General features: G+C 39.1%; 5 protein-coding genes across 10 annotated transcripts; 3 read left to right on the forward strand and 2 right to left on the reverse strand.

The window, feature by feature from the left end:
• Positions 1-5,008: 5,008 nt before the first annotated feature.
• Positions 5,009-5,925, reverse strand: LOC130703875 (lithostathine-1-like). Its single transcript, XM_057525330.2, has 4 exons — positions 5,751-5,925; positions 5,607-5,692; positions 5,421-5,538; positions 5,009-5,288 (listed from the first exon to the last, which is right to left on the reverse strand). Exons 1-4 carry the CDS (start codon positions 5,869-5,871, stop codon positions 5,041-5,043), a joined length of 573 nt encoding a protein of 190 aa, XP_057381313.1. The 5' UTR covers positions 5,872-5,925; the 3' UTR covers positions 5,009-5,040.
• A 1,120-nt stretch (positions 5,926-7,045) lies between these two features.
• LOC130703856 (uncharacterized) lies at positions 7,046-10,659 on the forward strand. Of its 2 annotated transcripts, none has more exons than XM_057525305.2 (9): positions 7,046-7,206; positions 7,283-7,515; positions 7,574-7,960; positions 8,019-8,165; positions 8,248-8,376; positions 8,434-8,973; positions 9,033-9,110; positions 9,185-9,432; positions 9,490-10,659. In XM_057525305.2, the coding sequence occupies exons 2-9, from the start codon at positions 7,287-7,289 to the stop codon at positions 10,207-10,209; spliced, it is 2,478 nt and encodes an 825-aa protein (XP_057381288.1). In that variant the 5' UTR covers positions 7,046-7,206; positions 7,283-7,286; the 3' UTR covers positions 10,210-10,659. The 2 variants fall into 2 exon arrangements, with proteins under 2 accessions (XP_057381288.1, XP_059352434.1); XM_059496451.1 differs by having other exon boundaries at positions 8,254-8,376.
• A 948-nt stretch (positions 10,660-11,607) lies between these two features.
• Positions 11,608-16,291, forward strand: LOC130703860 (kinesin-like protein Klp10A). Of its 3 annotated transcripts, XM_057525310.2 has the most exons (17): positions 11,608-11,913; positions 12,146-12,240; positions 12,422-12,517; positions 12,614-12,752; positions 12,816-12,944; positions 13,011-13,150; positions 13,241-13,269; positions 13,470-13,650; positions 13,778-13,975; positions 14,058-14,195; positions 14,261-14,437; positions 14,499-14,634; positions 14,701-14,855; positions 14,914-15,117; positions 15,183-15,357; positions 15,433-15,632; positions 16,024-16,291. In XM_057525310.2, the coding sequence occupies exons 1-16, from the start codon at positions 11,853-11,855 to the stop codon at positions 15,591-15,593; spliced, it is 2,214 nt and encodes a 737-aa protein (XP_057381293.1). In that variant the 5' UTR covers positions 11,608-11,852; the 3' UTR covers positions 15,594-15,632; positions 16,024-16,291. The 3 variants fall into 3 exon arrangements, with proteins under 3 accessions (XP_057381293.1, XP_059352435.1, XP_057381291.1); XM_059496452.1 differs by lacking the exons at positions 11,608-11,913; positions 12,146-12,240; positions 12,422-12,517; positions 12,614-12,752 and having other exon boundaries at positions 12,790-12,944; positions 15,949-16,291; XM_057525308.2 differs by lacking the exons at positions 11,608-11,913; positions 12,146-12,240; positions 12,422-12,517; positions 12,614-12,752 and having other exon boundaries at positions 12,790-12,944; positions 14,061-14,195.
• Positions 16,292-18,039: 1,748 nt separating this feature from the next.
• On the forward strand, positions 18,040-20,413 carry LOC130703863 (fibroblast growth factor receptor 1-like). 3 transcript variants are annotated; one of them, XM_057525313.2, is made up of 9 exons: positions 18,040-18,350; positions 18,417-18,575; positions 18,658-18,838; positions 18,900-19,273; positions 19,353-19,547; positions 19,614-19,795; positions 19,877-20,009; positions 20,087-20,210; positions 20,274-20,413. In XM_057525313.2, exons 2-9 carry the CDS (start codon positions 18,461-18,463, stop codon positions 20,290-20,292), a joined length of 1,323 nt encoding a protein of 440 aa, XP_057381296.1. In that variant the 5' UTR covers positions 18,040-18,350; positions 18,417-18,460; the 3' UTR covers positions 20,293-20,413. The 3 variants fall into 3 exon arrangements, 2 of the variants coding, with proteins under 2 accessions (XP_057381296.1, XP_057381297.1); XR_009421501.1 differs by having other exon boundaries at positions 18,041-18,350; positions 19,877-20,005; positions 20,274-20,291; XM_057525314.2 differs by lacking the exon at positions 20,274-20,413 and having other exon boundaries at positions 18,041-18,350; positions 19,877-20,005; positions 20,087-20,265.
• An 849-nt stretch (positions 20,414-21,262) lies between these two features.
• On the reverse strand, positions 21,263-23,038 carry LOC130703876 (immunoglobulin domain-containing protein oig-4-like). Its single transcript, XM_057525331.2, has 4 exons — positions 22,796-23,038; positions 22,207-22,340; positions 21,999-22,148; positions 21,263-21,902 (listed from the first exon to the last, which is right to left on the reverse strand). The coding sequence occupies exons 1-4, from the start codon at positions 22,908-22,910 to the stop codon at positions 21,744-21,746; spliced, it is 558 nt and encodes a 185-aa protein (XP_057381314.1). The 5' UTR covers positions 22,911-23,038; the 3' UTR covers positions 21,263-21,743.
• Between the last annotated feature and the right edge of the window lie 467 nt (positions 23,039-23,505).

The following is a 23,505-nucleotide window of genomic DNA, read 5'->3' on the forward strand; positions in this document are numbered from 1 at the left end:
TCTGGTTGAACCCTCTTGATTTCTTGTCTGGAGTATAGTAAGTATGTTTTTCCTATCAGCATACCTGTCAAATAGCGTTGTTCAAAAGGCATTTTTAAAAGCTGTATTTTTAACTGAAACGTATCTAATTGGATTGCGAAACTTGTCGCTTATAGCAGGAATAAAATATGTGTTCATCAGGCTACAGCTTTGGACAGACATCCATCACTCAAGCACTTTTATACGTACCCTACGTCTATACAGTTCACCGATCGGTTACAGGAACATTAGTCCTCAAACTATGAACCTATTACGGAGGGCATTTGGTACTGAAAAAAATGCAGCCTAATTTTTCGCCCTTTAAGAGTTACACCCCATAGGTGTATCTCGACTTTTATAATCAGCTTTTTTAAAAGTAGCCTAATTATTGAGCTGAAGGGAAAAGCAGAAATCGATTTTGCTATTCAGTTCCATAACGTGTCTTACTACGTGGTTTTCCTTTTCCGTACAGTATATTTAAGTCATTTCGCTAGCCTACGGATACTGTCAATAAGATAAATGTCGATTTTCAAGAGCCGGTATAGCCCAAGAGAATTTCCCTACAAAAAAGCTCGTGGTTTATCTTGATCAAAAAGGCAAAGTTTAAGCAAGGTACATGTATTTATTCCTCTTTTGTTTTTCCTGCAACGCATTCTTCGTATATCTTATGCAAAAAATAGAGATCCCGTATGTAGGCAACGGAACACCACAGAGTGAATTTGATTTGGAACGGCATAGTTCAGAAACATAATTGCGTCAAAAGAGTGCGCAAGGAGCTGCACTTCAAAGGTACAATAAAGTATTGCCATATGTGGGCTTCCTTCAAAGAGTCTATTCGTATCAAAACAAATCCTTGGAAGCTCAATGGCAACGGACTCGGTAACCTAAAAATTCTTACAAAAAAACAAACAGGAAAATTAAAAATATTTTCGTGAAGGCCTCGTGGAATATTATAGCTTAGTACTGATGTCTACAGAACCCAAATGGCAACGAATTCACTTAAGGCAAAAAAATGTAACGGGACTGGCATGGTGAATTGGTCATCCAAAAAGCTAACATAACTCAGTTGTTGCTCCATTCATTCGATTTTGATCGGCTATAATTTCATAAGCACCATTCAATAGCAGGGGGGAACTCAGTATTGCAGAAAGGGGAAATTAATGCAAAAACACACCAGATTTTTATTTTCAAATTATTTCAAAGTCCCAAATACCGTATACTGGACTTGGTCGTACCGGCCACTTCTTCGGAATTTGCTCTAGAATAACGAATTTACCTTAGAAACATACGATTAGTATTAATATCTGATTCGCCATGATTTAGGTTTTCAATTTATTAAATAGCGAAGTTATGTGTATTGGAAAGTGGTAAGTAACAAATGCAGTTGATTGGCCTCTGTGACTGTTCCAGTAAGGTTAGTCATTAATTTCAAACGAAATGCGGCGTCTCAGTTAAGCCAAACTATGAGCCGGCATTTCGATGATTACCCTATCTCCCTCCTTTCTCCCCACCGAACATCAATAAAAAACAACACGATTATTGTAAGGGGTTAAATAAGTGCATTTTCAACTACGGTCAAAATGTTACAACATACAGACACACTCATACTCGCACACATACACACACATGCATACAAGAGGTAATTTTGACTAGGTTATTATTTACATCAAAGGGATACACATTTGCACGCACATACACATACATACCCACTGAATTTCATGAATGCACGCTACTAATAACTTATACTAATCAAAGGAAAATTGGTAATTGTAATCGTAGAAGCTCTGCCGGCACCTGGGGGTAAGTCTTGTTCACGTTCAGCCAAGAGAAGGGTAGCTGGCGCATCCTCTTCCCGCTTACGCTTGGCCGCCAGATAATTTGGCCTTTCTCGAGATGGTAACTGGCGCACCAAATCTTTAGACTTTCCATCCCTGAAACGCTTCTCGACAGGGAGAGTTGCTGGGCCATCCTCTGTCCTCTTAGGCTTAGCCACTGGTTTGGCCAGTGCCACCGTATGATTGGAAGGTGTTTGGGAAAGACCAGGAGCTTTAGCCTTAGTCACTCGTTTGGGCGCTACCACCGTAGAACTGACAGGTGCCTGTGAAAGAATAGGAGCTTTAGTCTTAGCTAAATTTTTATCGTTACTTACTTTTTGCTCAGCCTCGGCCTCAGCCAATAGTCTTTGCTGAGTCCGCTTCCTCTTAGACTCCAACTCGTTTTTCTCTTCCAGTGATTGTATCCTTGACACACGAACGGGTGGATTAGGAACTATTTCCCTGTGTCTCTCCTCCACAGATTGAATTGGTGGTACATGGCTTAACTGCTTAAGTTTAGCCATCAATCCATTAAGCAATTTCCCAGGTGGTAACTGGCACATCATATTGGGGTTCTGATTTCGACAACTCAAGTATGGCCATTTTCCTGTTCGCTTGCGAACAGGTGGTTTCGAAGTGGTAGGATGTAGCCTCAGTCTCAGCCTTAGCCTCAGCCTTAGCCTCAGCCTTAGCCTCAGCCTTAGCCTCAGCCAATAGTGTTTGCTGAACCCGCTTTCTCGTAGTCTCCAACACGTTTCCCTCTTCTTGCGATTGTACCCGTGTCACCCGTATACGTCTAGGATTTACGTCCCTGTATGTATACTCCACAGGAAGCAGTTTTCTCGGTGGTAACTGGCGCATCGTATCAGGTTCTGGTTTCAGCAGCACTGGTATCCGTATCCCTTGCAGCCGATTTAAATCAACTGACACTGCGAGATATGGTCGAAAGGTTGGCATTTTCTTGTTAGCTTGTGAATAGGTAGTTTAGAATGTGAGCTTGAATATGGGTTGTAGGAGAGGTCTGCCTAGCTATTGGTTAGACAGTTCAGCAATTAACTTTGCTACTTTAAAAACTCGGATAGACGATTGTAGGTAATGCATTTCGCATGGCACACAGGCCATACGCAACTGTTCATCCTTGAGAAGGCCAATAAGCCCTTGCCCGTGCAGTCTGACACCATCCGGCGACTTTAAAATAGGAAACGCAGTCGTGAAGTTACGATAATGTTTGGGGGAGCTTCATTTTTTGGCCACCAGGTGGCCAAATTTGCTATGCCTTTCTCTTCTGAGCTACAGACGTAATTTCGTCTGCTGTTGTTTACTTGCTTTTTGTTTTCAGGTTTATCGCAATATCAAAATTCAGAATATTTACATAAAATGTAAGAATTATCCATTGACACCCATATATTTAGTGATGATCACTTGTCTGTCTCGTAAAGGTGAGTGCATAGACCAACCCCATTCATCTTTGTGTGAACAGTAGAATTGGCTATTATCCATTAATCTTGTTTCCTAATGCTGAATCGTTACAAGTGCTCAAATAGCCATCTTCGTTTTGTATGTTTTCGACCTGTCACCGTATAGACATTTTATGTTTTATAAAGTTTTTTGTGTGAAAATCAACAATATGTGCTGTATTCTTCAAATATCTCAATTAATAATTTTCACCTTACTTCTTAATTATTTTTCAGCCTTAAATCTTCAAAAGCTGTGCAACCATAGACATTAAGTTTAACTTGCATCGTTCAGCCAACATATTACCCTTTTGTTATCAATCTTGTCAAACATGGTTGGGAAATGGATTTTTCAATCTGCCTCATTATCTACCAGGTTACTATTGAAAAGTTTTATCAAATTGAACTGAAGTTGGCGGTGAGAGTTGAATATCTATGAACTGCTGTTAGTCCAAACTAACAGAATGGTTGTGTTCGATTGAATATGATATTGATTGCATATGAATGTTTGGCAGCTAGAATGTGTGGCTACAGCTAAATTCAGTGCTCATCTCATCAGTCAGCTTTTTCGAAATTTACCATGGAAAAGTGAGTTTACTTTAGTGGCATACTTGGCTGGTATAACAATCGTATTCGCCATGATATAGGTTTCGATTTATTGAATTCTAATGTTGCGTTTATTCGAACATGGAAAGTAGCAAGTGCAGTATATTAGCCTCTGTTAATGTTCCAGTAAGGGTAGTCATTATTTCAAATGAAGTGTGATGTCTCAATTCAGCCATATTATGAGCCGGCATCTCGATTAACTTTTTGTGATCTAAATTACAGTAGAGATGTTGTGCGTGAAAGAGACTTTCGTCATGAAATAGGCAATATTGAATGAATACTGTAATTTCTTTGGTAGCCGGCATCGAATTTTAAAATGGAGTGCTAAGTAAAGGCACTAGAAAGACAGGAAAGGGAGGAGAAAATGTTCCATGCGTCCTTTTTAAATAAGGATATTTCCGCTAAAAAAAAAACGAAGAAAAATGAAGATAACAGAAAATTTAGGAAACAAAAAAATGCAAGCTGACGACGTACGGCTTCTTCTTGATTCCACATATCTAATTGGAACTTGACTCATCTCATGTTGCCGTCGTTTCCTCAAGCATTAGGTCAGGAACGAGGGGATTTCCTCTCGTTGGAGCGTTGGGTTGTATACCCTTTGTATGTGGGGTTCGATACACCCATTCTGAGGCGTACCTTTATTACCTTGCATTCCATCTCCACAGTTAAGGTTTAGCTCTGTTCGGCCTTCCCAGGAAAGTGACACCAACCTGCAGCGTTGAAAATTTGCTCTTAATAGTTGACAAACCATAATTGTTGATAATTTTTACCATCTTTTTCTCCAATTTTTTAGATGAGTGTATCCAATTTCACTCACGTTCGTTTTTTACTTGTTTGATGGGGTAGGTACCTCATTGTAAAAATCAATTTTATTCTAATAGCTTGTTTTGAAAGCTAACGAATTACATACTAATGGTTTCAACTAAAACGAAAATTTTATCCTGCTAGTTTATAGCAACAACGCCAGATACACAGCTTAAACTCTATGTTTGAACGGTAAGAGATTAGTTCTTTGGTTTGTTTCACGAAAACGGTCAATAATCGGTATAACCAGTTTTGTTGTCGTTTGACAAATAAAAAAACACTTCGCCTTCAGATTTCGCCTTCATATGCTGCTACGTTCGACCGTAACATGAAATTTGGTTTATTTAAACTGGTAATGTTATATTTTCTTCACATATAAAAAAATTTGTAAAATCACATGGAAAGTCAGCCCATCTACCTTGAAACGTACTATAATTAATTTCGGTACAGTAACCATCGAGGTTATACACAGGTCTTGTAGAGGCCCAGTTAGTGTAGGTAAACGGCTGGCCAGGATACGGCCCAGTGGACCATTTCCATTGATTCTCACTGTAGGAGCCTGAAGTCCAAAACCATGGTTGCTCGAGTAAGCCTGGATAATTTCGAAACATTGTAAGGTACTGTATTTAGATTTTTGAGATATACTGTACAGTATATCTCAAAATGGTTTCGTGCAGCACGTGCTGCACGAAACCATTTCGTATGTAGGGAACAGCAGGCCCACCTTCTGTGTTGTTAATATGTTCGTGAATCACATCATCCTCCATTTTTGTTTCTATACTTATCAGGGTATAATTGTTAAGTCGACAGTAATATTTCGCATCATTCCACGTCATGAGAAACTGCAGCAAAATTCTGTTTATGTATTTTCGTGACAGCTTTTTGAAATTTTTTGTTGTTGCATCTCTACCAATTGTGTTGAAAAGCAGTAGCACTTTTCCAACAAGAAATAGCAAGGAACACGAACGTCGTTGCGAAAATAGTCGGGACAACTTTCTAGTTAAAAAATGAAAGGCTTTGTCGTCTTAAAATGTTATGAACATTATTTTTATACCTGAGTAAGCAGAAAGTCCATTACTGTTGGCCAAGTTATCGTTCACTGGCGAGACAGTCGGCGTAAGCGCAAAAATGGCACAGAACATCAAATGATTTGAAATAAAAACTTTTAGCCACATTTTGCAGTAGTGATTTAAATTTTCTTTCTTTGCTATAGAAATGGGAACAATTATACAGAAACTTATATAGGTTAACTAGTCTACAACGCCATAAATCCGTCCAAATTCTTATCTAATCAGGTATTAGGGAAAATACTATCATATTATGTATGGCATACAGCCATTTGAGAATAACAAAAATGCTAAGATGTGGTATAATGTTATCACGACTTTTATTAGCCCATGACAGCACAACTTTGAAAGTGCTCGGTTATATATTTCTGCAGTTTTCAACTGCGCTACTTAAAACTGTCACGTTGGCTATATGCAACTTTATTTAAGATTTAGCATTACTTACAATCTCTCCTTTTTATTCTCTCGGTATTAAGTTAAAAAAAAATGTATATGGAACAGCATGCCCTTCTTCCTCCCCCTTGAAATGAATTGCTTAGCAAAAATTCAACAGTTTGCTTCACCAGTAAGAATCGAATTGCGTATTTTGTTTCGATCATTACGTAAGTCGTCGGACAGTAAAAAGACGAAAACTAAACAAAACTAAACAAGTAATAAGTAAATAAAGAATCGTCATTAGTGAAAATCATGCAGACGTTATCAGTCCAAACGGGATATAGGTGATGTGCGAACGCAAAAACAAAACCCATTTTGAAAGCGGTAAATGGAATGTTCGCCATATAGGCTAATGTATCACGAGAAAAACAGAAACTATACCCGTGAGCTATCGGTTTTGTGAGCCTTAAACTTGTGCGTGACAAATATATATATATATACATATGTAAAAAAAAAAAAAAAAAGGAAAATACGTATCCCACTTCTCAAGCACCTTGAACGGGCTTCTATATGGATATAAGGACACGTGACGGCGATGTTGTAAACAAAGGAACGCTGCATTTTCAGTCGCACGATACATTGTTTACTAAAAAGAGGTAGCAGCGTTCAGAACTTTCCGTCGAGCCAAGGGAAAGAACTTGGCTGGCAGTTTACCAAACATGTTCTTCTCCATGAAAAACTGAAAAACAAATGCCACTGCCGTTTCTTGTTGGTTCGTCGTCTAGATCCCATATGGCAGTAATTGCTTAGCCTGAAAGGTCACCCCTGTTTTCACAATTGCGCGTTGCAATACTGTTATGCAGGCATTCTCGCGTTCCTTCGAATGTTTATATGAGTATGACTCTTGTCCTGGTATGACTGTTTTGGTCAGCTGCGTAAATATTAGAAAGTAAACGTGATCAGACGTTGTTGAGGGACACTGAAAGAGTGGGATCGCTTCTGAGCATTTCACTGTCAGCTGATAGTTTGTAACTAATCTAACTTAAATTAAAACCTGCTTGTATAGAGGTATAACAGACATAAGTCTATTTTTGCCAAATTTTACCATTTCCCACTTATTGCTGCCTGTTTTCAATGTCTACAGAACTATGGAAGAAGACATAAGCAAATGTTTTAAAAATACTTTGGAAGAGGCAAATTCTGAAGATGACGTGGAGAATAACTGGATGTTTGTCCTCTCTGAAGATGTATCGTGTGCAAAGAGTGATGGAACAGATACATCTGACAACCACAGTGAGCAGGGAAGTGATTCTGGCAGCTCAATAGTAGTCATTGATTCCCCAATTCTTCCTGTCTCTGACATGCATCCAGTTTCAGGTAAACTACTAGTTCACTACATGCAACTGTAAGCCTTGTTTTGAAGTATTCTTTTTAGCTGACATTGCACAACAGGAGTTGCCAAAGTACGAAGAGAGACAGACAGAAGGCTTTGATGTACCAGATAACATCTCCTGTTCTTCTCATCAATCAAATAACAATGAGTTCTTAAAGGAATGCAGCCCATATGAGGAAATGGAGCAGCCAGATACTTGGGATTGTGATCATGAAGCTCCCGTACAGAAAGAAGGGTTCTCAATGTCAATTCCTAATAATCAGTTACATGATGATGCAACACCAACCAATGAAATCCTAATGAAAAAGGAAAATGGAAATAGCACTAACCCTGAATCTGTTCAACATGGAGAAGCTTTGTTGAATGAGACTGAGTCAGCTGAAGATTCCCAAGTAATAGATGGATTCACTGGTTTATCTGAACAGCAGGGTATCATCATTAGAGCATTGGCAATCTATAGAAAAATAAAATGTGTTCTTTATTCTAGATGATTCTTTAAACAAAGTTAACCATGACTTGGTAAATGGTGACAACGTCGACACCTGTCGAGAAGAAGAAGCTGCTTCCCGCGATAAAGTTTTCTCGGAGCTTCAGAAAGAAAGCGACGAAATCAATCGCGTAGAAAAAGAGCCAAGTATAATAAATGAAAACATTTTATTTTCATATTCCTTGTGTTAATTGACCCCCCTTCTCTCTTTTATTTATTTATTCTATAGCGTTAGTGATTTCAGGTATGAAAGACAATGTCACGGAAAATAACGCGAACTTCCAAATAATACAGAACGAAACACCCCTGTTCGAACAAGCAACTGATCAAATCCCTTGCATGACAACGGAGCCGCCAAGTATTTCCCAAGTCATGGATGGTATTTCGGAAAACTTTGTACCTTCTTTTCGTGTAGGTCTTTCTAGTGTTGACGAAAATACCATTAGCGGCGTTGAATCAGAAGAAAAAGCCGAAGCAGCTGTGTTGGTTTATGTCGCTAATGACGAAAAATCGTCATTACAAGAGGATACAGCATTCTCTACTCAACCGGATGACCAATCAATTTATTCTGTAGATGATGACTCAGAAGACGAAACTTGGGATTTAAGCTTGGAAGTTCTTATGAATGCGAATTCTCTGGCTTCGTCACTTTCGAGTCTTGTACAACAACCTTCCTCGCCGTCACCCCTGGGCAATGAAGCAGATGGGTATCAACGTAGCCATCCGATGCTTAAACCTGATCTTTTGGAAGAAGCCAATCGAATTGAAGAATTAGACCTAATGGACTATTCGGCTGTTACTAACCCTGATCTTCCTGCTGAGATAGCCGTAGCCAACATTGTTCCAGATCGGCACTACGTACATCATCCCAATCAACGTTTGAACGAAAAGCTTAGTTTTGTTATGGCGTTTGCTCTGGCCGCAGTTGTTGGATTCGCTATAGGGCACATAATAGGTACAGCAACGGTTTTGAACACCCTTATAAATTATTAATCTATTTTGATAAAATTTCAGGATTGTCGGACAACTTTCCGTCTCGTTGTAATTACTCAGACGAGTCCACCAAACCCGTAGGCTCCCATTCTTATGAAGGTTTGAATGCAGTATGCTAATGAACATTTGACAGAAACCAAAAGATTATTTTTTTGCGTTCTCAATTGTGGTAGGATGGACTGAAAGCGATCTATTAGATGAAATTAAACGTCTAACGTCACATAACGAAGAATTAACCAGGACTCTTAGAGAGCTATCCGGACAAGATTCAACTGGTTGTCGCTTTGATCTTCAATTAAATGAGCTCATGTCAGAAAATTGGGACCTGAAGCAGTCCATAGGGAGAATTCGCTATGGTAAACCCACTCGATCGGTCGAAGACCGCGATACAATCAACCACCTGCAAACGGAAAATCAAGACGTAAAATATGATTGAACCGGACACAACAAACCCCTTGCTAATTTCCTTGTTTTATAGCTCCGCGCTACAGTAGGTAAGCTGCGTTATCGCTGTGGGCAGCCGCTTTCTAGTCCACAACAACAGGGCCAACAAATCTTAGCGCCACCGATGGCTTTTGTTTCACGACCATCTGCCATCGAACCGTTATGGAAGGCACTCGAGGCGATGAATCTGACAGGCACCTGGAATCATCTGGTCAACTATCGTAATAATCGTTCCATAGAAGACCAACTGAAAAGGGTTAAAGATTCATCTACAGATTTGATCCGTTTGATGGGTTTACGCCGTGAAGAATTGATTAATCTAACTAGACAGACCCGGAACCCTGTTACCGAAAAAATGGAAGCAAGGTTCAAAAAAATTACCCAAAAAACGGTAGACTTAATGGAACGCGTTAACAAACATCACAAGTCATTTGCTTTGTTGCTGGAAGAAGTCGACAACCGTTTGGAAAAAATGCGATTCAAGTTGGAGTCTCAGTGGGAAAATCTGTTACGGTCCTACACCGACTCTGGAAATAGATTCGAAACTTTGGAAAACACAAAGCCATTGAATTCAGATTGGTTTTGGTCCATGGGGCATCATCGGGACAAATTACGACGTAGTGAGAAACAGAGCGAATGGATGTTCGACCGAGCTAGAAACCGCGAGCTAGAACGTCGAGCCCGCAAATTCCAGGCAAAACAAAGAAAGCAGAAGCCATTCCAGGGAAATTCCTGGAATCAATATTCTTCGTGAGGTAGTTATGTTTCGCTTATTCGTTATTGATATGTATCAAATGTAAATGTGAGCCTTTCGAATTAGGACAATTTTTTTTACGGTGTGACGTTAAAAGTTAAATTTTTTTTTTTCTTTGCTTAAGCAATAAGCCATCTTTTGCTTCTTTCTTCTGTTTTGTCTGTCTGTTGGTTTGGTTTTCTTTTCAACAGTGGTGTTCTGTGAGTCATTAATGACTGCAATGGAAAGCTTTCTTCGGGGATACTTTTTCGCTACGACTCGGGATGTATCTGAGTTTCGAGCAAGTTTTGGGATTGGTACGATTGGTGGCTAAATCGGATCCTTTCTCTTTGCCTGAACCTTTGATAAAACGGTTTGGCCCCACTTGATTTTTTTTATCGCATTAGAAGTTCGAATTGTGTAGTTGATATCAAACATAGGGGATATAATAAAGTCTTCGTGCAAAATCTACGTTTTTTTGCAAGCTGTTATCGTGCTTGTGTAATAGATCAAGCCAAACAATTGTTTCTTACATTTTTTTAAACCAAAACTATATATTGCGTACATAACAGCGCATAACGCTTATTTATCATTACTACTTTGGTTCCCCAATGGTTAACACTTGTCAAATTTCCATTCTGGGTGATATTATCCATGCCAAAGAACTGAAGTCTGCCTGTAACTGGAAAAAAGGAGTAACCAGTATATATTCAGCAAAAAAAAACAATCACTACTTCACAAAGGTAGACTGCTGAGGAATGCAAAACTCGTTCGGTAAATAACTGGTTTTACTTCTTTGGTCGGCTAAACCGTTGACAATAAGTGTAAAGGATATATATATATAATATATATGTTTTTGTTTAATTTTACACCTACTCTGGACATGAGCTTTGAAAATTCATTATAAAAAGATTTGTAGAAAATCGAAAATGTGCTATCTTAGGTAGGCCCACATCTATTATTTTTAAATAATATCCTTTTTTTTTTTAAAGTGGACAATAGTTGGATCTTAATATTATAATTTTGGCATAGCTAAATAAGCTCAGGAAGAAACCGGCGTTGTATTGATTTTCAAATGAAAAAAAAAGAAAGAAAAGAAACAATTGTTATTCTTTTGCAGTAGAATATTCTTTTTTGAGCAGATACTAGCGCCAGTTGTAGAACAAAAGAGAATAACGGAATTACCAATTATGACGTCGTATTAAACGCTAATTTCCCTAGGTGCCCACGAAGGATGCTGTTTCCCTGATTGGCTCCAGAAACAGGATCGGGAAATATTCCTAAAGAGGAGAAGCGACGTAAAAATAAAAAGTTCAGGTGGATAAAACAAAAGTTTCAGTATTGGAAAACCAGCCGACAGATGGCATGCTAATGGAAATCGTATCTGCTGCACACAACCGAGGCCAGTCTATGATTGTCTATGGATCCAACACGAGTGGCAGTTGCTATTTGCCCCGGTCGACTCGGTTGACAGGAGGGAATCAGTTCTGGGGTTTTGCGCCTTTATCACCGTTTTTTTGAATTTTAACAAAGCACCAGAACCAGTCACCTAATCTTTGATATCCGTTACTTATGATCATCTTCATTCGGAAGTGATTTAGTATTTACTATTTGACAGGTTTTGATAAATTGTCTTGTGCTCTTGCTCGTTTTTTGTATTCACAATGGACGAGCTGTTCGATCTGATCAAAGTGGGTGGTTCCGTGGATATTCAGAGGACTGATGGTGGGTTACTATAGTGATATTTATGTGTTTTAATGCAATTAGAATCATTTTGTTGGAAGAATCATTAAGTTGCCTGCTGACATATACTACCACTTGAAGTCAGTTTTCAAGGCCAAATGACTTCCTGTTTTGGTCTTTTTCATAGGTTTATGTGACTCACCATTATTTCTTTAGTTTCAGGTGGCACATTTTGTATTGTTATGTTAATGTTTCTTCTTTCTAACTTTTCCAGGACGGATTCACTCAGCTGTTGTATCAGGAATCAATACAACAACCCGCAGTGTTACCGTTGAATGGTTTGAAAGGGGTGAGACCAAAGGGAAAGAGGTAACATGTAATTCATTACTTCTTATTTCTCACTTGATTACTCTTCAAAGACTTCATTGATCATCATTGACCAACTGAATTAAGGCCAAATAGTTCATCATAACATTAGAATTTTGTATTCAAATTATGTGCTAATTAAAAATTGTTTTATTTGTCTGCTGTGTGCCACTGCCATTTTAAGATCGAATTAGATGCAATTTTGGCTTTGAATCCGGATTTGATACCAGCTCAACCTACCGAAAATGTTAGAACTCTGCCTTCAAAATTGCCCGCGCCGGTAAGAACCCATGATTTATTAAACCGAACTTGCACGGTGTGAAATTTAGTTGATCAAATTATTTTGTTATAATTATTCATTTTTTTTAAATCTTAGTCTCGTCCGTCAGTTGCTATTGTGCCGAATAACAAGGGTGGATCCATTTCAACCCGCTCCACAAGGCAATCACAAGCAGCTCACGTCCTATTGGCTAACCAAAATAATTTGGCCTTCTCACAAAATGGACCTCAAACAGGCATGACAAAACTTTTTGCTAATATGAATTGCTGCTTGACTTGAATTATTCTTCCATGTAAAGCTGTAGCCCCTCGTGCAGTTGAAAGTATGATGCCTCCTCCTCCTGCTCCTGTTGTAGCTCAGCCAGCTCCTTCTGTAGTTGCTCCCCCTGGCGGCACAGTCACACGCCAGTCGGCTATGAATCCTCAAGGTTCAGTAGAAAACTTTCACATGCATCGATTTCCTCTCCATACCTTAATTTGATCGATTACTGTAGGTGGAGGAGCAGCTGCTCGTCGGCGATCAAATGTCGTGAAAGAAGTGGAACGATTAGAAAAAAATCGCGAGGAACGGCGCGCACGACAAGCCGAAATCAAAGAAGAAAAAAAAGCGCTTATGAATATGGATCCAGGCAATGTAACTGCAACATTTTTTTCAAAATCGATAGCACAGATTTTTTGTTTGTAAAAAATTTTGTTTTATTAACGCTTTCTGTTTTATTTCCAGGTGAATTGGGAGTTCCTTTCAATGATCAGGTAATGCTGGAAATGGTTTTTTTATCCGCATGCACGACTGACCTTGGTGATTCATTGGGCGTTGACGGGCTTCGAGTTTTATCCAAGGGCGACAATCAGATATTTTTACAAATGCAATGGGTGTCACTGTGCAAGCATCATCTTATTAGACATCTCGTGTATTTACCTTGGCTTACTTTTATGCATATTTGCTTTCAAAGGGAATTTCAAGCGACTTTGGAGTTTCGGCCAATCCGAGATACGGATGGAGTTGAGGATCACCAAATCACTGTCTGCGTCCGTAAACGGCCACTTAATAAGAAAGAACTAGCGCGCAAAGAGGTGGATGTAATCACTGTACCTTCCAAGGACAGAATCATCGTCCATGAACCTAAAACTAAGGTATAAACGATGCAGCCATTCGAATTGGTCGCCCTTTTTGTTTTGTGTTCGCTAAAATTTCGTTCCTACAGAACTTGCTTTATTAACCTTCAAGAACTTTACTTAATTTTGTTTTCCTTTGGAATAGGTTGACTTAACCAAATATTTGGAAAACCAACACTTTCGGTTTGATTATGCTTTCGACGATACGTGCGACAATGAGAAAGTGTACAAGTACTCAGCAAAGCCGTTAGTTCAGACCATTTTTGAAGGTGGAATGGCCACTTGCTTTGCGTACGGTCAAACGGGCAGTGGTAAAACGCACACAATGGGCGGTGACTTCCAAGTATTATAATGGTGGATTCCATTGCCTAACAAACGGAAATCCTGTTCTAATATTGTCGTTTCTTGCGCTTCGCATTACAAAGCAGGGCAAAACTCAAGATTGTAGTACGGGCATCTATGCTAAAACTGCTCGAGATGTCTTCAAACTGCTCAAAAGCCCCAAATACCGCTCACAGGATCTGGTTGTTTCGGCCAGCTTCTTTGAAATTTATTCCGGAAAGGTGAGCCTACTTTAGTGGATTACGTTCTTTACTAGTATAACAGTGGTTATTCGCTTTTGATTTAGGTATTCGATTTACTGAATGGCAAAGCAAAGCTGCGTGTCCTGGAAGACGGCAAGCAACAAGTTCAGTTGGTCGGTCTCTGTGAACGTTCCGTTGATAGTGTGGAGGAAGTACTAAAGTTGATTCAGCATGGTAATGGAGTGAGAACTTCTGGCTCTACATCTGCCAACGCACACTCTGTAATGATTAATTGGATAAATTATTATTCATCCTTCTAATCGGGTTTCGTTTCCTCAATAGTCTCGTTCGCACGCTGTGTTTCAAGTCATTCTCCGACCGCGTGCTGCTCCGACTCGTCTTCATGGAAAATTCTCTCTGGTCGATTTAGCTGGTAACGAGCGTGGTGCCGACACTTCTTCCGCCAATCGCCAAACTCGTAAGTATATTTCACCAATACATTTCTTCACCCCTGTTTCTAAATATGACTTATTTTGGATCACAGGAATGGAAGGAGCAGAGATTAACAAATCGCTACTGGCTTTAAAAGAGTGCATCCGAGCTCTTGGTCGCAAAGGTGCGCATCTACCATTTCGAGCGTCGAAGCTGACGCAAGTCTTGCGCGATTCGTTTATTGGTGAAAAATCGAAAACTTGCATGGTATTATTACATAAAAACGTAGAATGCAACGCAGAGTTCAACCTATTGTTTCTTCTAGATCGCCATGATTAGTCCTGGTTTGATGTCATGCGAACATTCGCTTAATACATTGCGATACGCAGATCGTGTCAAGGAACTCGCAGCTGATCCGTTGGATTCCGGAGGCAAAGGGTCTCCAACCGCCATCGATACAGGTAGCATTTCTCCTCTAATCGAAGAAGACGGACAAGACGATGACCTGGCACAACTTCGATCGCTGAATGTAAGCACAAATTCCATGGTGTAGTGTATCTACATATTTGTAATTTCTTTCTGGAAATTGAACAGGAAGGAGAACTATCCGCTGATCTGTATACATTCCATGAGGCTGTCTCGCATCTTCAAGAAATGGAAGAGGACGTCTTAGATACGCATAAGCTAGTGCTGGATCAAATACCAAAATGGCATCAAGCTTGTGCCACTTTGCTGGCCATGACAAATGAAGTCGACTATGATGTGGATGGTACAATTCGATTTTTTTTTTTCGTCTTGGCTTTGTTTTATACATTCTAAGTTGTTTTTTTTTTTGTCCGACTAGCTTACGTTCAGCAAATGGAAGACATACTAGCTGAGGCTGGAGAAGGATTCCTACGTCTGAAATCTAAAGTATCTGCGTTTAGAGCCGAACTGCAGGCAGAAGAAGAAATGTCTCGTAACATCAAAGAAGCTAATCCTACGCGTAATGGGAGATTGCAGTAGTGATGTTCACATAATGTACCAGTCCAAAACAGCAGCAAAGTAAGTGCTCATAATTTATATACCATTTATTACAATGCAAATATCCCGTACATCAAGAAAGATCACCGTTCCGATGATAGTGTTATTGCAACCGGCTACTGTTGCGTTAGACAAATTCAATGGAAATCCTTAAATGTGCCTAACGTAACAGCGGATGGTTAGCACTATGGAACGGTGTGTAATGTTAGAGAAAACTTTAAGATCAAAGAAAAATCTGGCAAACATTTCGATGGAAGGGATATACCACCCTCCGAAAAGATCAGAAACAATACAAAAATTGTGCTTAAACGCATTTTTTTTTACTCGTTCTGTCCAGATGGATTTCTTCCATTTTGATGAATCGTTGTAATAGAATACAACTACAACTGAAATATTTATGACTTTTGACAAGGTGAAAAGCTGACGGAAACTTTTCAGCGCAAGGCATTCCATCATTCGTCGATATTATTGCCCTACGCCCGGTCGCGGCTTTTTCTTTCTCCAAAAATTGGTTCCCCCCTATTTAGTTTAATTAAATTCAACATCGGTATATGATTTGCGTGCTTTCATTAAAGAAATGTCAAATGCATCAGCATACTACCGTGAACCACTACCATCTCTGCCTTGTGATAAGCTATTTGACCCTCATTATCTTCACTTTCGTCCCCTTTAACCTATATCCAGAATGCTTGGCTGCTGAGACCAATTATGAAAAATAGTCTCTCTTCATATTTGTCAGTGCTTATTAACCACCGGATGCCTTTTGCTTAGCTGTATGTTCCACTCAAGCACATTATGGAAAAGAACGGTATTTTCTGTTTACTCTTCGAAAATGAAGATTCAACTTGTCAAGAATTTAACCAGACTGCTACGGACCGATCAAACTATGCGTGAAAAGACCGTATCTCCGATGATAATACACGACACATTTCATCAAGTCAATCAAGAGGTATCTATTATCTCAAATTTATTACATTATTTATCCGTTTCGGCGATATTATTAGCATGCATTTCGACTAACCTGTTCCGTTTTTTTTTAGTTTTAACTAAAATTGATACATTCACAAAATAGAGAAAAGAGGATCCGTGCCTTGATGTTCGGCTTGTTGTTGCCTCTACCTATCTAATTTGAACTTGACAGATCTCATGTTACCACGATTTTATCAAGCGCCCGATCAGGGACGAGAGGACATCCAACGCTAGGTTGCGTACCTATTGTATGCGCAGGTCGTTACATCCATATTGAGGCGTACTTTTGCCTCGGCGGCCACTTTTATCACATGTCTGATATATTTTATCCAATTCTCCCGTCGGCAGACTATTAATGCCTACTTAATTCACTAGACCATTTTCAGCAGGCATCCCCATGAGTGTGTTTAGCGCTCAACGTTTTATACTTGGATTTCTCACGCTGGAACTCTCTTGTTGGGGGACTCACGTTCACCTAAGCCAATAATAATAAGGCGCCAACAGAAAAGTAAAAACTTCCTTCACTTTTATAGAAGTTCATAGAAAAGCATAAAGAAGTATAAATCAAAACATACTGTAATACTATTTCCACGATTAAGCGTTAGCTCTTCAGTGGGTTCAACGTGAGGATGACTTCAACATCGCAGCCAAACTTCTTCATAATACTTGACGAGTAACAATTCTGCTGATAATTACCATCTCTTTCTCCAATTTTGACGGTAACTAAATTCCATTGCAACTTTTCGGTTTGCACTCTACGTTTTTGCATTTTCTACTTAACAGGAGCTTGTATGTCTAAAACAGTGGACAGAACGAGAGGGAAGGCATAGAAATTGCGTGTGTAGTATAAGCTACATGTGATTAATTTTAGGTTAATAATCTGTAAACTTAGCTTTTCGGGAAAAATTCTATGCACAAAATGTAACTATCATTAACTAGAAAGGGGGTTAGCTTTAAACGGGCTTACACTGTACAGGATTCAACAGCTGGATGTATGTGTTCCACTTGACCCGGAATATTAACAATGGTTTGCTATTGACAACAGATTTTGTAAGTAGCCTAAATAGTAGCTAACGAGCGTTGTAAGTTTGAACTGCATGGGTGGTATGCGTTACTGAAATGACACACCATCAGGAATTTGATACCTAATGGATTTGCGGGGAAAGAGCCTATGTAAGAAAACGCAACAGGCCAAGTCGTAAATGAAAAGCACGTTGAAACGCGTGCAAAGAAAGCAAGTGAGTAACGTTATGCAGAGTAGCGTAACCAAAAAAAATAGTGCATTCAACCATTTTGCATGCTTTTTACGATTGTTATGGAGCGTTGGCTACGCATCTGGCCTGCAGCTTTGCTGCCGATTAGCTTTTCTCGCGATCTGGTGTTGTTTCTAACAATCTAGAGATGCTTATACTCTGCTCGTTGTACCCATAGAGAAAACGCGGGGTGGCACAACGTTTCAGTCGGCATTCATAACTCGCTTTCATCACTCACTCGCTAATGGCTTGCTAACGGATCATTTCTTTAGTTAACTGATCTCGTTTTTGTAAACCATTTCTCTTTCAAATTAGTTTCTGATCGTTTGGCGGTGTTCAATTTCAAAATTCGAAAGAGATCATTTTGAACAATGATCCGGCTCGAATTTGATAACAATTTCTTAATTGATATATCCCAAATAGAAGTACAACTTGCATCCGCCTACACAGTCTTCTGTATGTCTGCAGCCAAGTAGGACTTGTCTGTTGGAACAGGAAACCGATTTGAAAATTATTTGTGAGTAAATGCTTCATGATTTTGAAAAATGCAATTAGTTTCCGTTCTAATTTTTTAAACCTATAGTGCTTACAAAATCTACAACTGAACGTTTGAACACGAACAGACATATGGAAAGACTGTCTACAATTGCACAGTCAGTGTGTTTCCGATCGATTATTGTTGCTGTTTTGATAACGTGGACGTCACCAACCCTATGTAAAACTATTCGCCATCATTGCACACGTAAGTTTTCACAGAATGTCTTTCATTGAGTTAAAAATATTTAATACTATCAGTAAAGTAAATAATCTTTCCTTATTTTTAGCTAAATTAAGCAGTCTCTATGCGTATGAAGGAGACAATATAGCGTTCCGTTGCCCAGAAAAATTGGAGTTTTCACATACAGACCGAATCCATCCCAGTGTTGAATGGTACTTCAATAATGGAGTTGAGACAAAAATAATGGATAGAAAAAAACATCGAAGACTGCGCTTCTCCATCCGTCGGTTTGTGTTGATATGGTACATTTGGGGTCTATTTGAGGAACGATACTTCTATTTGTTCTAGAAACTCCATTCACATCGATAATGTCCAACGGGAAGATGAAGGGGTCTGGGCTGCATTACCACGTTCTGCAGAGCGATTCCAACACGATGTTGGTGATTCTCGTTTAAAGACTTTGGCTACCTGTAATTTCACGCTGGGGGTTCTAGAAAATCGCAAAAATCCTACATCGCCTTCTAGAGACAGTCAAATTCGGACACCAGCCTGGGAAGAGAAATCATTTGAGCTTTCGCAGGAAATAAAAGATCACCCATTCATTGAAAATAGCCACAGTAATTTGTCGCACCAGAATAGACGTTTTAGCGAACAAAGAAAAAGTTTGCGATTAATATCGAAACGTATTGGAGAGTCGTTGGCTCTTAAATGTCCTAATTATGGTATATAAAATATATTATTTTCATAACATTTATCCCTTCTACGAGAAACCTAATTGAAAATTATGTATAAACACCAAAGGTTATAGATCGTCTTCGCAGCCGATAATTGAATGGAGAAAAAATGGGAAAACAATTCAACATTCGAAAAATCGTAATCAGTGGCTACTAAAAATTCAAGCGATTACAAAAAAGGATTCTGGCGAATACGAATGTGTTGTATCTAATAGCCACGGTAGCGTGAATTTTGCGTTCCACTTAACAGTGCTACGTAAAGGTATAACTAAATTTCATTGAAACGCTGGAACAATTCCGTAACCTTTTCTTGCTCTCTTTAACGCAGATGCCGTGCTGAAGCCGAAATTGTTGGGAATGCAGAACGTGACAGTTCGAGTTGGAGACACTGCCCGTCTCAACTGTAGCATGGCTTCTCAAGGCTTTTCCACTGTCGAGTGGTTACTCCAGACCACTGTCAATGGATCTAATGTCGACTCTACGGGTGCTCCCTTTTTCGAAATTCTAGACGTGAGTCTATTTCGATTTCATATATACTTTGCTATTCTTTAAAAATTAAAATCCATTCGTATTTAACACAAAACAAAACAGGTAGATTATTCCGACGGGAAAGATAGACGAATTCTTTCCATAGAGAACGTCACCCATGAAGATAATGGAAAATACTTTTGTGTGGTGAAAAACAAACACGGAACATCCGTTCAAAGTTCTTGGCTAATCGTAGGTATTTTGAATTATTGCTTTTTCAATTTTTCGTCTTACTTCCTTACTCGTCATTCCCCACGTTTTGTTTTTACGTAGGTGATGTAGAAGATATCCTTTTTAACGAGTTTAATTCCAAAATTTCCACCATTGGATCAGTGTGTGGGGTTGTTTTTATATTATCTATTGCCGTTCTCTTCCTGTTAGTCAGGGCAAAACGCAGGTAATATACTTGTTTGCTCGTTATGAAACTGATTGTAACAGGATAAGTTATGGTTTCAATTAGACGCCAAAGAGAAAGATGAAGAGCTGGTATTCGTAACAGATCTCCTATTCTGAACAGGAGAGAAAACAGTTCACTGTCTCCTCTTGGTAACAACGAAACACAACGCTTGTTAACAGATATGCTACGTGAAGCAATTGTAGCCGTGCAGAGTTCTCCCTTGCCAGATATCAATAAAAATCAACATAATAATTATCAGGCTAAATTCAATACTGATTCAACAGTCATTTGTTGTTGTATGCCCAAGCTAGTTAACCGTTTATTTGGACAATTGATAGATTACTTGTAATGCCGCTATAACAATTGAAGGGTAATTTGACTAGACCTCGTTCGCAATGAAGGAGAAGTCTAGTCTACTAGGAATCTACTAAATACTAGGCCCCTCACTCCGTTCGTGAAGTTTCCGATAGCGTTTGGTCCTGGCTGCTATTGAATCGCGGCAACCTTATGCTCTGATTGAATTCAACGGCTCCCGTTGTTCGCAAAGTTTGCGATAGTCTTGCAGAAAAAAAAAATCATTCAGTATCATCAAAATTGACCGCTAATTTCGATTAATTTATTGGTTTTCTCTTTAAACCAGCCGATTTTAAAATAAACGAAACTAAAATGTTTTTACCGCCCCAACTTTAGATTTTTTTTTCCGTTTCGGTCAAAACTTTTAGGCAAATTGAAAAATTAAATTTATTTTCATGATTAGCATTTCATTAAAAATTGAAATCATGTAATTGAAGCAGAATTTGAAATTTGGTCAAAAATGAAAAAATGGGAAGGGTATAACTTTCGAAAAATGTGGCTATGGCGAGTTGGATTAAATGTTCTTCGCATAACGTCGTGGTTCCATTCTTCTGCTTCCATCAACAAGAAGAAAATATGTTTGAAATTACCAAGCCGCGTTCTTAAAGAATTCAAGATTTTAACAATTGATTTCACCATCCCCCCCCCCACCCCACCTTTCGCATGCAAAAATGTTATGGCTTTTTCCATAAATTGTATTTCAATGGGAATGACGTACGTAAAATTGCGTGGACAATCCCAAGGACAATAGCAAAACGTTGAAAACTTATTGGTGCACATAAAAAGAAGAATAACCAACTATCGCGACAAGAATAGCGATTGGCCGATGGGCGACAAATTAAACGGGTCCAGTTGGATACATTGAACGACTGCCAAATTCCCTAGTGTTTTTTTACTGGCTGTCAGTAGGCGGATGAGTTACTGTTGGAACACACCAGGTTTTTTCAATAAAGCTGGAAACGTGCGAGAGACATTGACATTGGTATAGTAGAAAGAGCAAGAAAAGATAGATTGGATGACGAGTATTATATGGCTCTCCGGAGAATAACATGAAAAGTGAAAAATATTGCAAATCGACCAGAATATAATAAGATTTAAACGAAAAATGAGATGTAGATATAGTTAACTCAATTTCAACGTGTTGCAAAATTCACAACTTTCTCAGCCCAAACAAGGTTCTTAATATACGTCAAGGGTGTAATCAGTACGAAATCCTCGTTTATCTACGGCGTATTTGTTATCTGCCTGACATTCGTAATATCCTGAGTCTCGCTGGGTAGTTGGATCAATCTCCATTTTGGACGTAATCTGGTCTTTGCCCACGTTGAATTCGTGCACCTGAACGCAAAAACGCACGTAAGACACATGGCGTTCCGTACATGCGAGAATAACCTAATGCGCAGCAATTTACAAAAGTGATCTGAATAAAGTTACCTGAAAAAAGGGATGCTCGTATAATTCGATGCCATCTTTTAGCCATGTAATGCGTGGGCGCGGTAATCCTTGTGCTTTGCAGTAAAATGAAAGTTTGCGGCCTAAGATGTACTCCGATTCGAAATGGGAAGCGTATTTAATTGAAGCTCCCTATGCAAATTCTAAGTTAGGTCGTATAGAAATGCATAGCAACAAAAACGTCACTTACGTTTGGGTTGTTATAATAGGCATCACCAGCTGATGATTCTAAAAGGGATTCTTTGCCACCTGCTCTGTTGTCTTTACTGATTAAAATGGGACCACCTCCACTTTTTCTACCGCCACCAGATTTTTGCTTCATACCTATAGGGCGTGTTCAAATATGGGTGGCATTAATATTTTGTGTAGGAATATACGTCCCGCAACGTATCGGATACCGCACGCAATGTAACAAATCCAAGCAAACAATCAGTGTTGCCGTTATCGTATTAATAAAAATCGATCAAACAAAAACGATCCATATATTGACTACCAATATATTCTAGATTATATCAAATTATCTTGGAGCGGGGGGGGATTTGCAAAGCTAAGCTTAATTACATGTTCCTAGAAAGTTTTGCGATTAATAAGCCAAAGAACAATGCGATTCATTGCGACTCGAAAACCGAAAGGAACACAAGAGTAAATCTAGTGTCGCCTAATTTTAGTTGGCAATAGATAATAGCATACAAGAGAATTACTTTGACATATCCAGTTTAAATTTTTAATGACGTGACTTAAAATTCAGTAAACGTTTTTTCCGGTAAGCTAAGTCCTACCTCCGCGTCCGCGACCACCCGATCCAACAGCGCCTTTACCGACAGCAGCGGCATCAAGTCTACTAAAAAGGAGACTAAACAAGAATAGGCTCAATATGAAAGAAAAGGTCTTCATTGAATATTATTTGAGTTCGATCGCTTGTAGAGGTCAAAAATGAATAATTAAGTTAAATTTTTTTTTAACAATAAAATTCTTCTAACAGGAAAGGTCTTAACCACTCGAGGACAAAACGGAGACTGCAGTGCCCGTGTCTCCCGCTCACGGTCGCTTTGATCAAACCAAGTCGTAAACCTATGCGTCCGCGCTTCGACCTTCCATGCATCGATTTTTTGCTTAAATATTGCACAACGTGTCAACCATAATTTACTCTTACTGCGTTTGGAGTGTTCTATACCTACAACAACGATGACAACGTTTGCATCCACTTCGTTACGTGTCGTTTGCCAGACAATGATATCTGGATCTTACCCCTGACATTTACAAGACGAACAATGGCATGCTTATAAAGCAAGCAAGTTCACATGATCCTCGTTGTCAGGTTTACTCTCATAAAGACTAATCGTCACTAGTGAAACTTTGCTAACCTTCCTGGAATTGATGACGTAACGTAGGACAAGGATCTAACCTTTTAAACAACAAATCTAGAAGAACTGGATTAATTAAGCACAAGAATAATAAAGGGAACCATCATCAACCGTCGAATAAACAA

Source organism: Daphnia carinata, chromosome 8 (assembly GCF_022539665.2).
Source record: "Daphnia carinata strain CSIRO-1 chromosome 8, CSIRO_AGI_Dcar_HiC_V3, whole genome shotgun sequence".
NCBI classification, from domain to species: Eukaryota; Metazoa; Arthropoda; class Branchiopoda; order Diplostraca; family Daphniidae; genus Daphnia; species Daphnia carinata.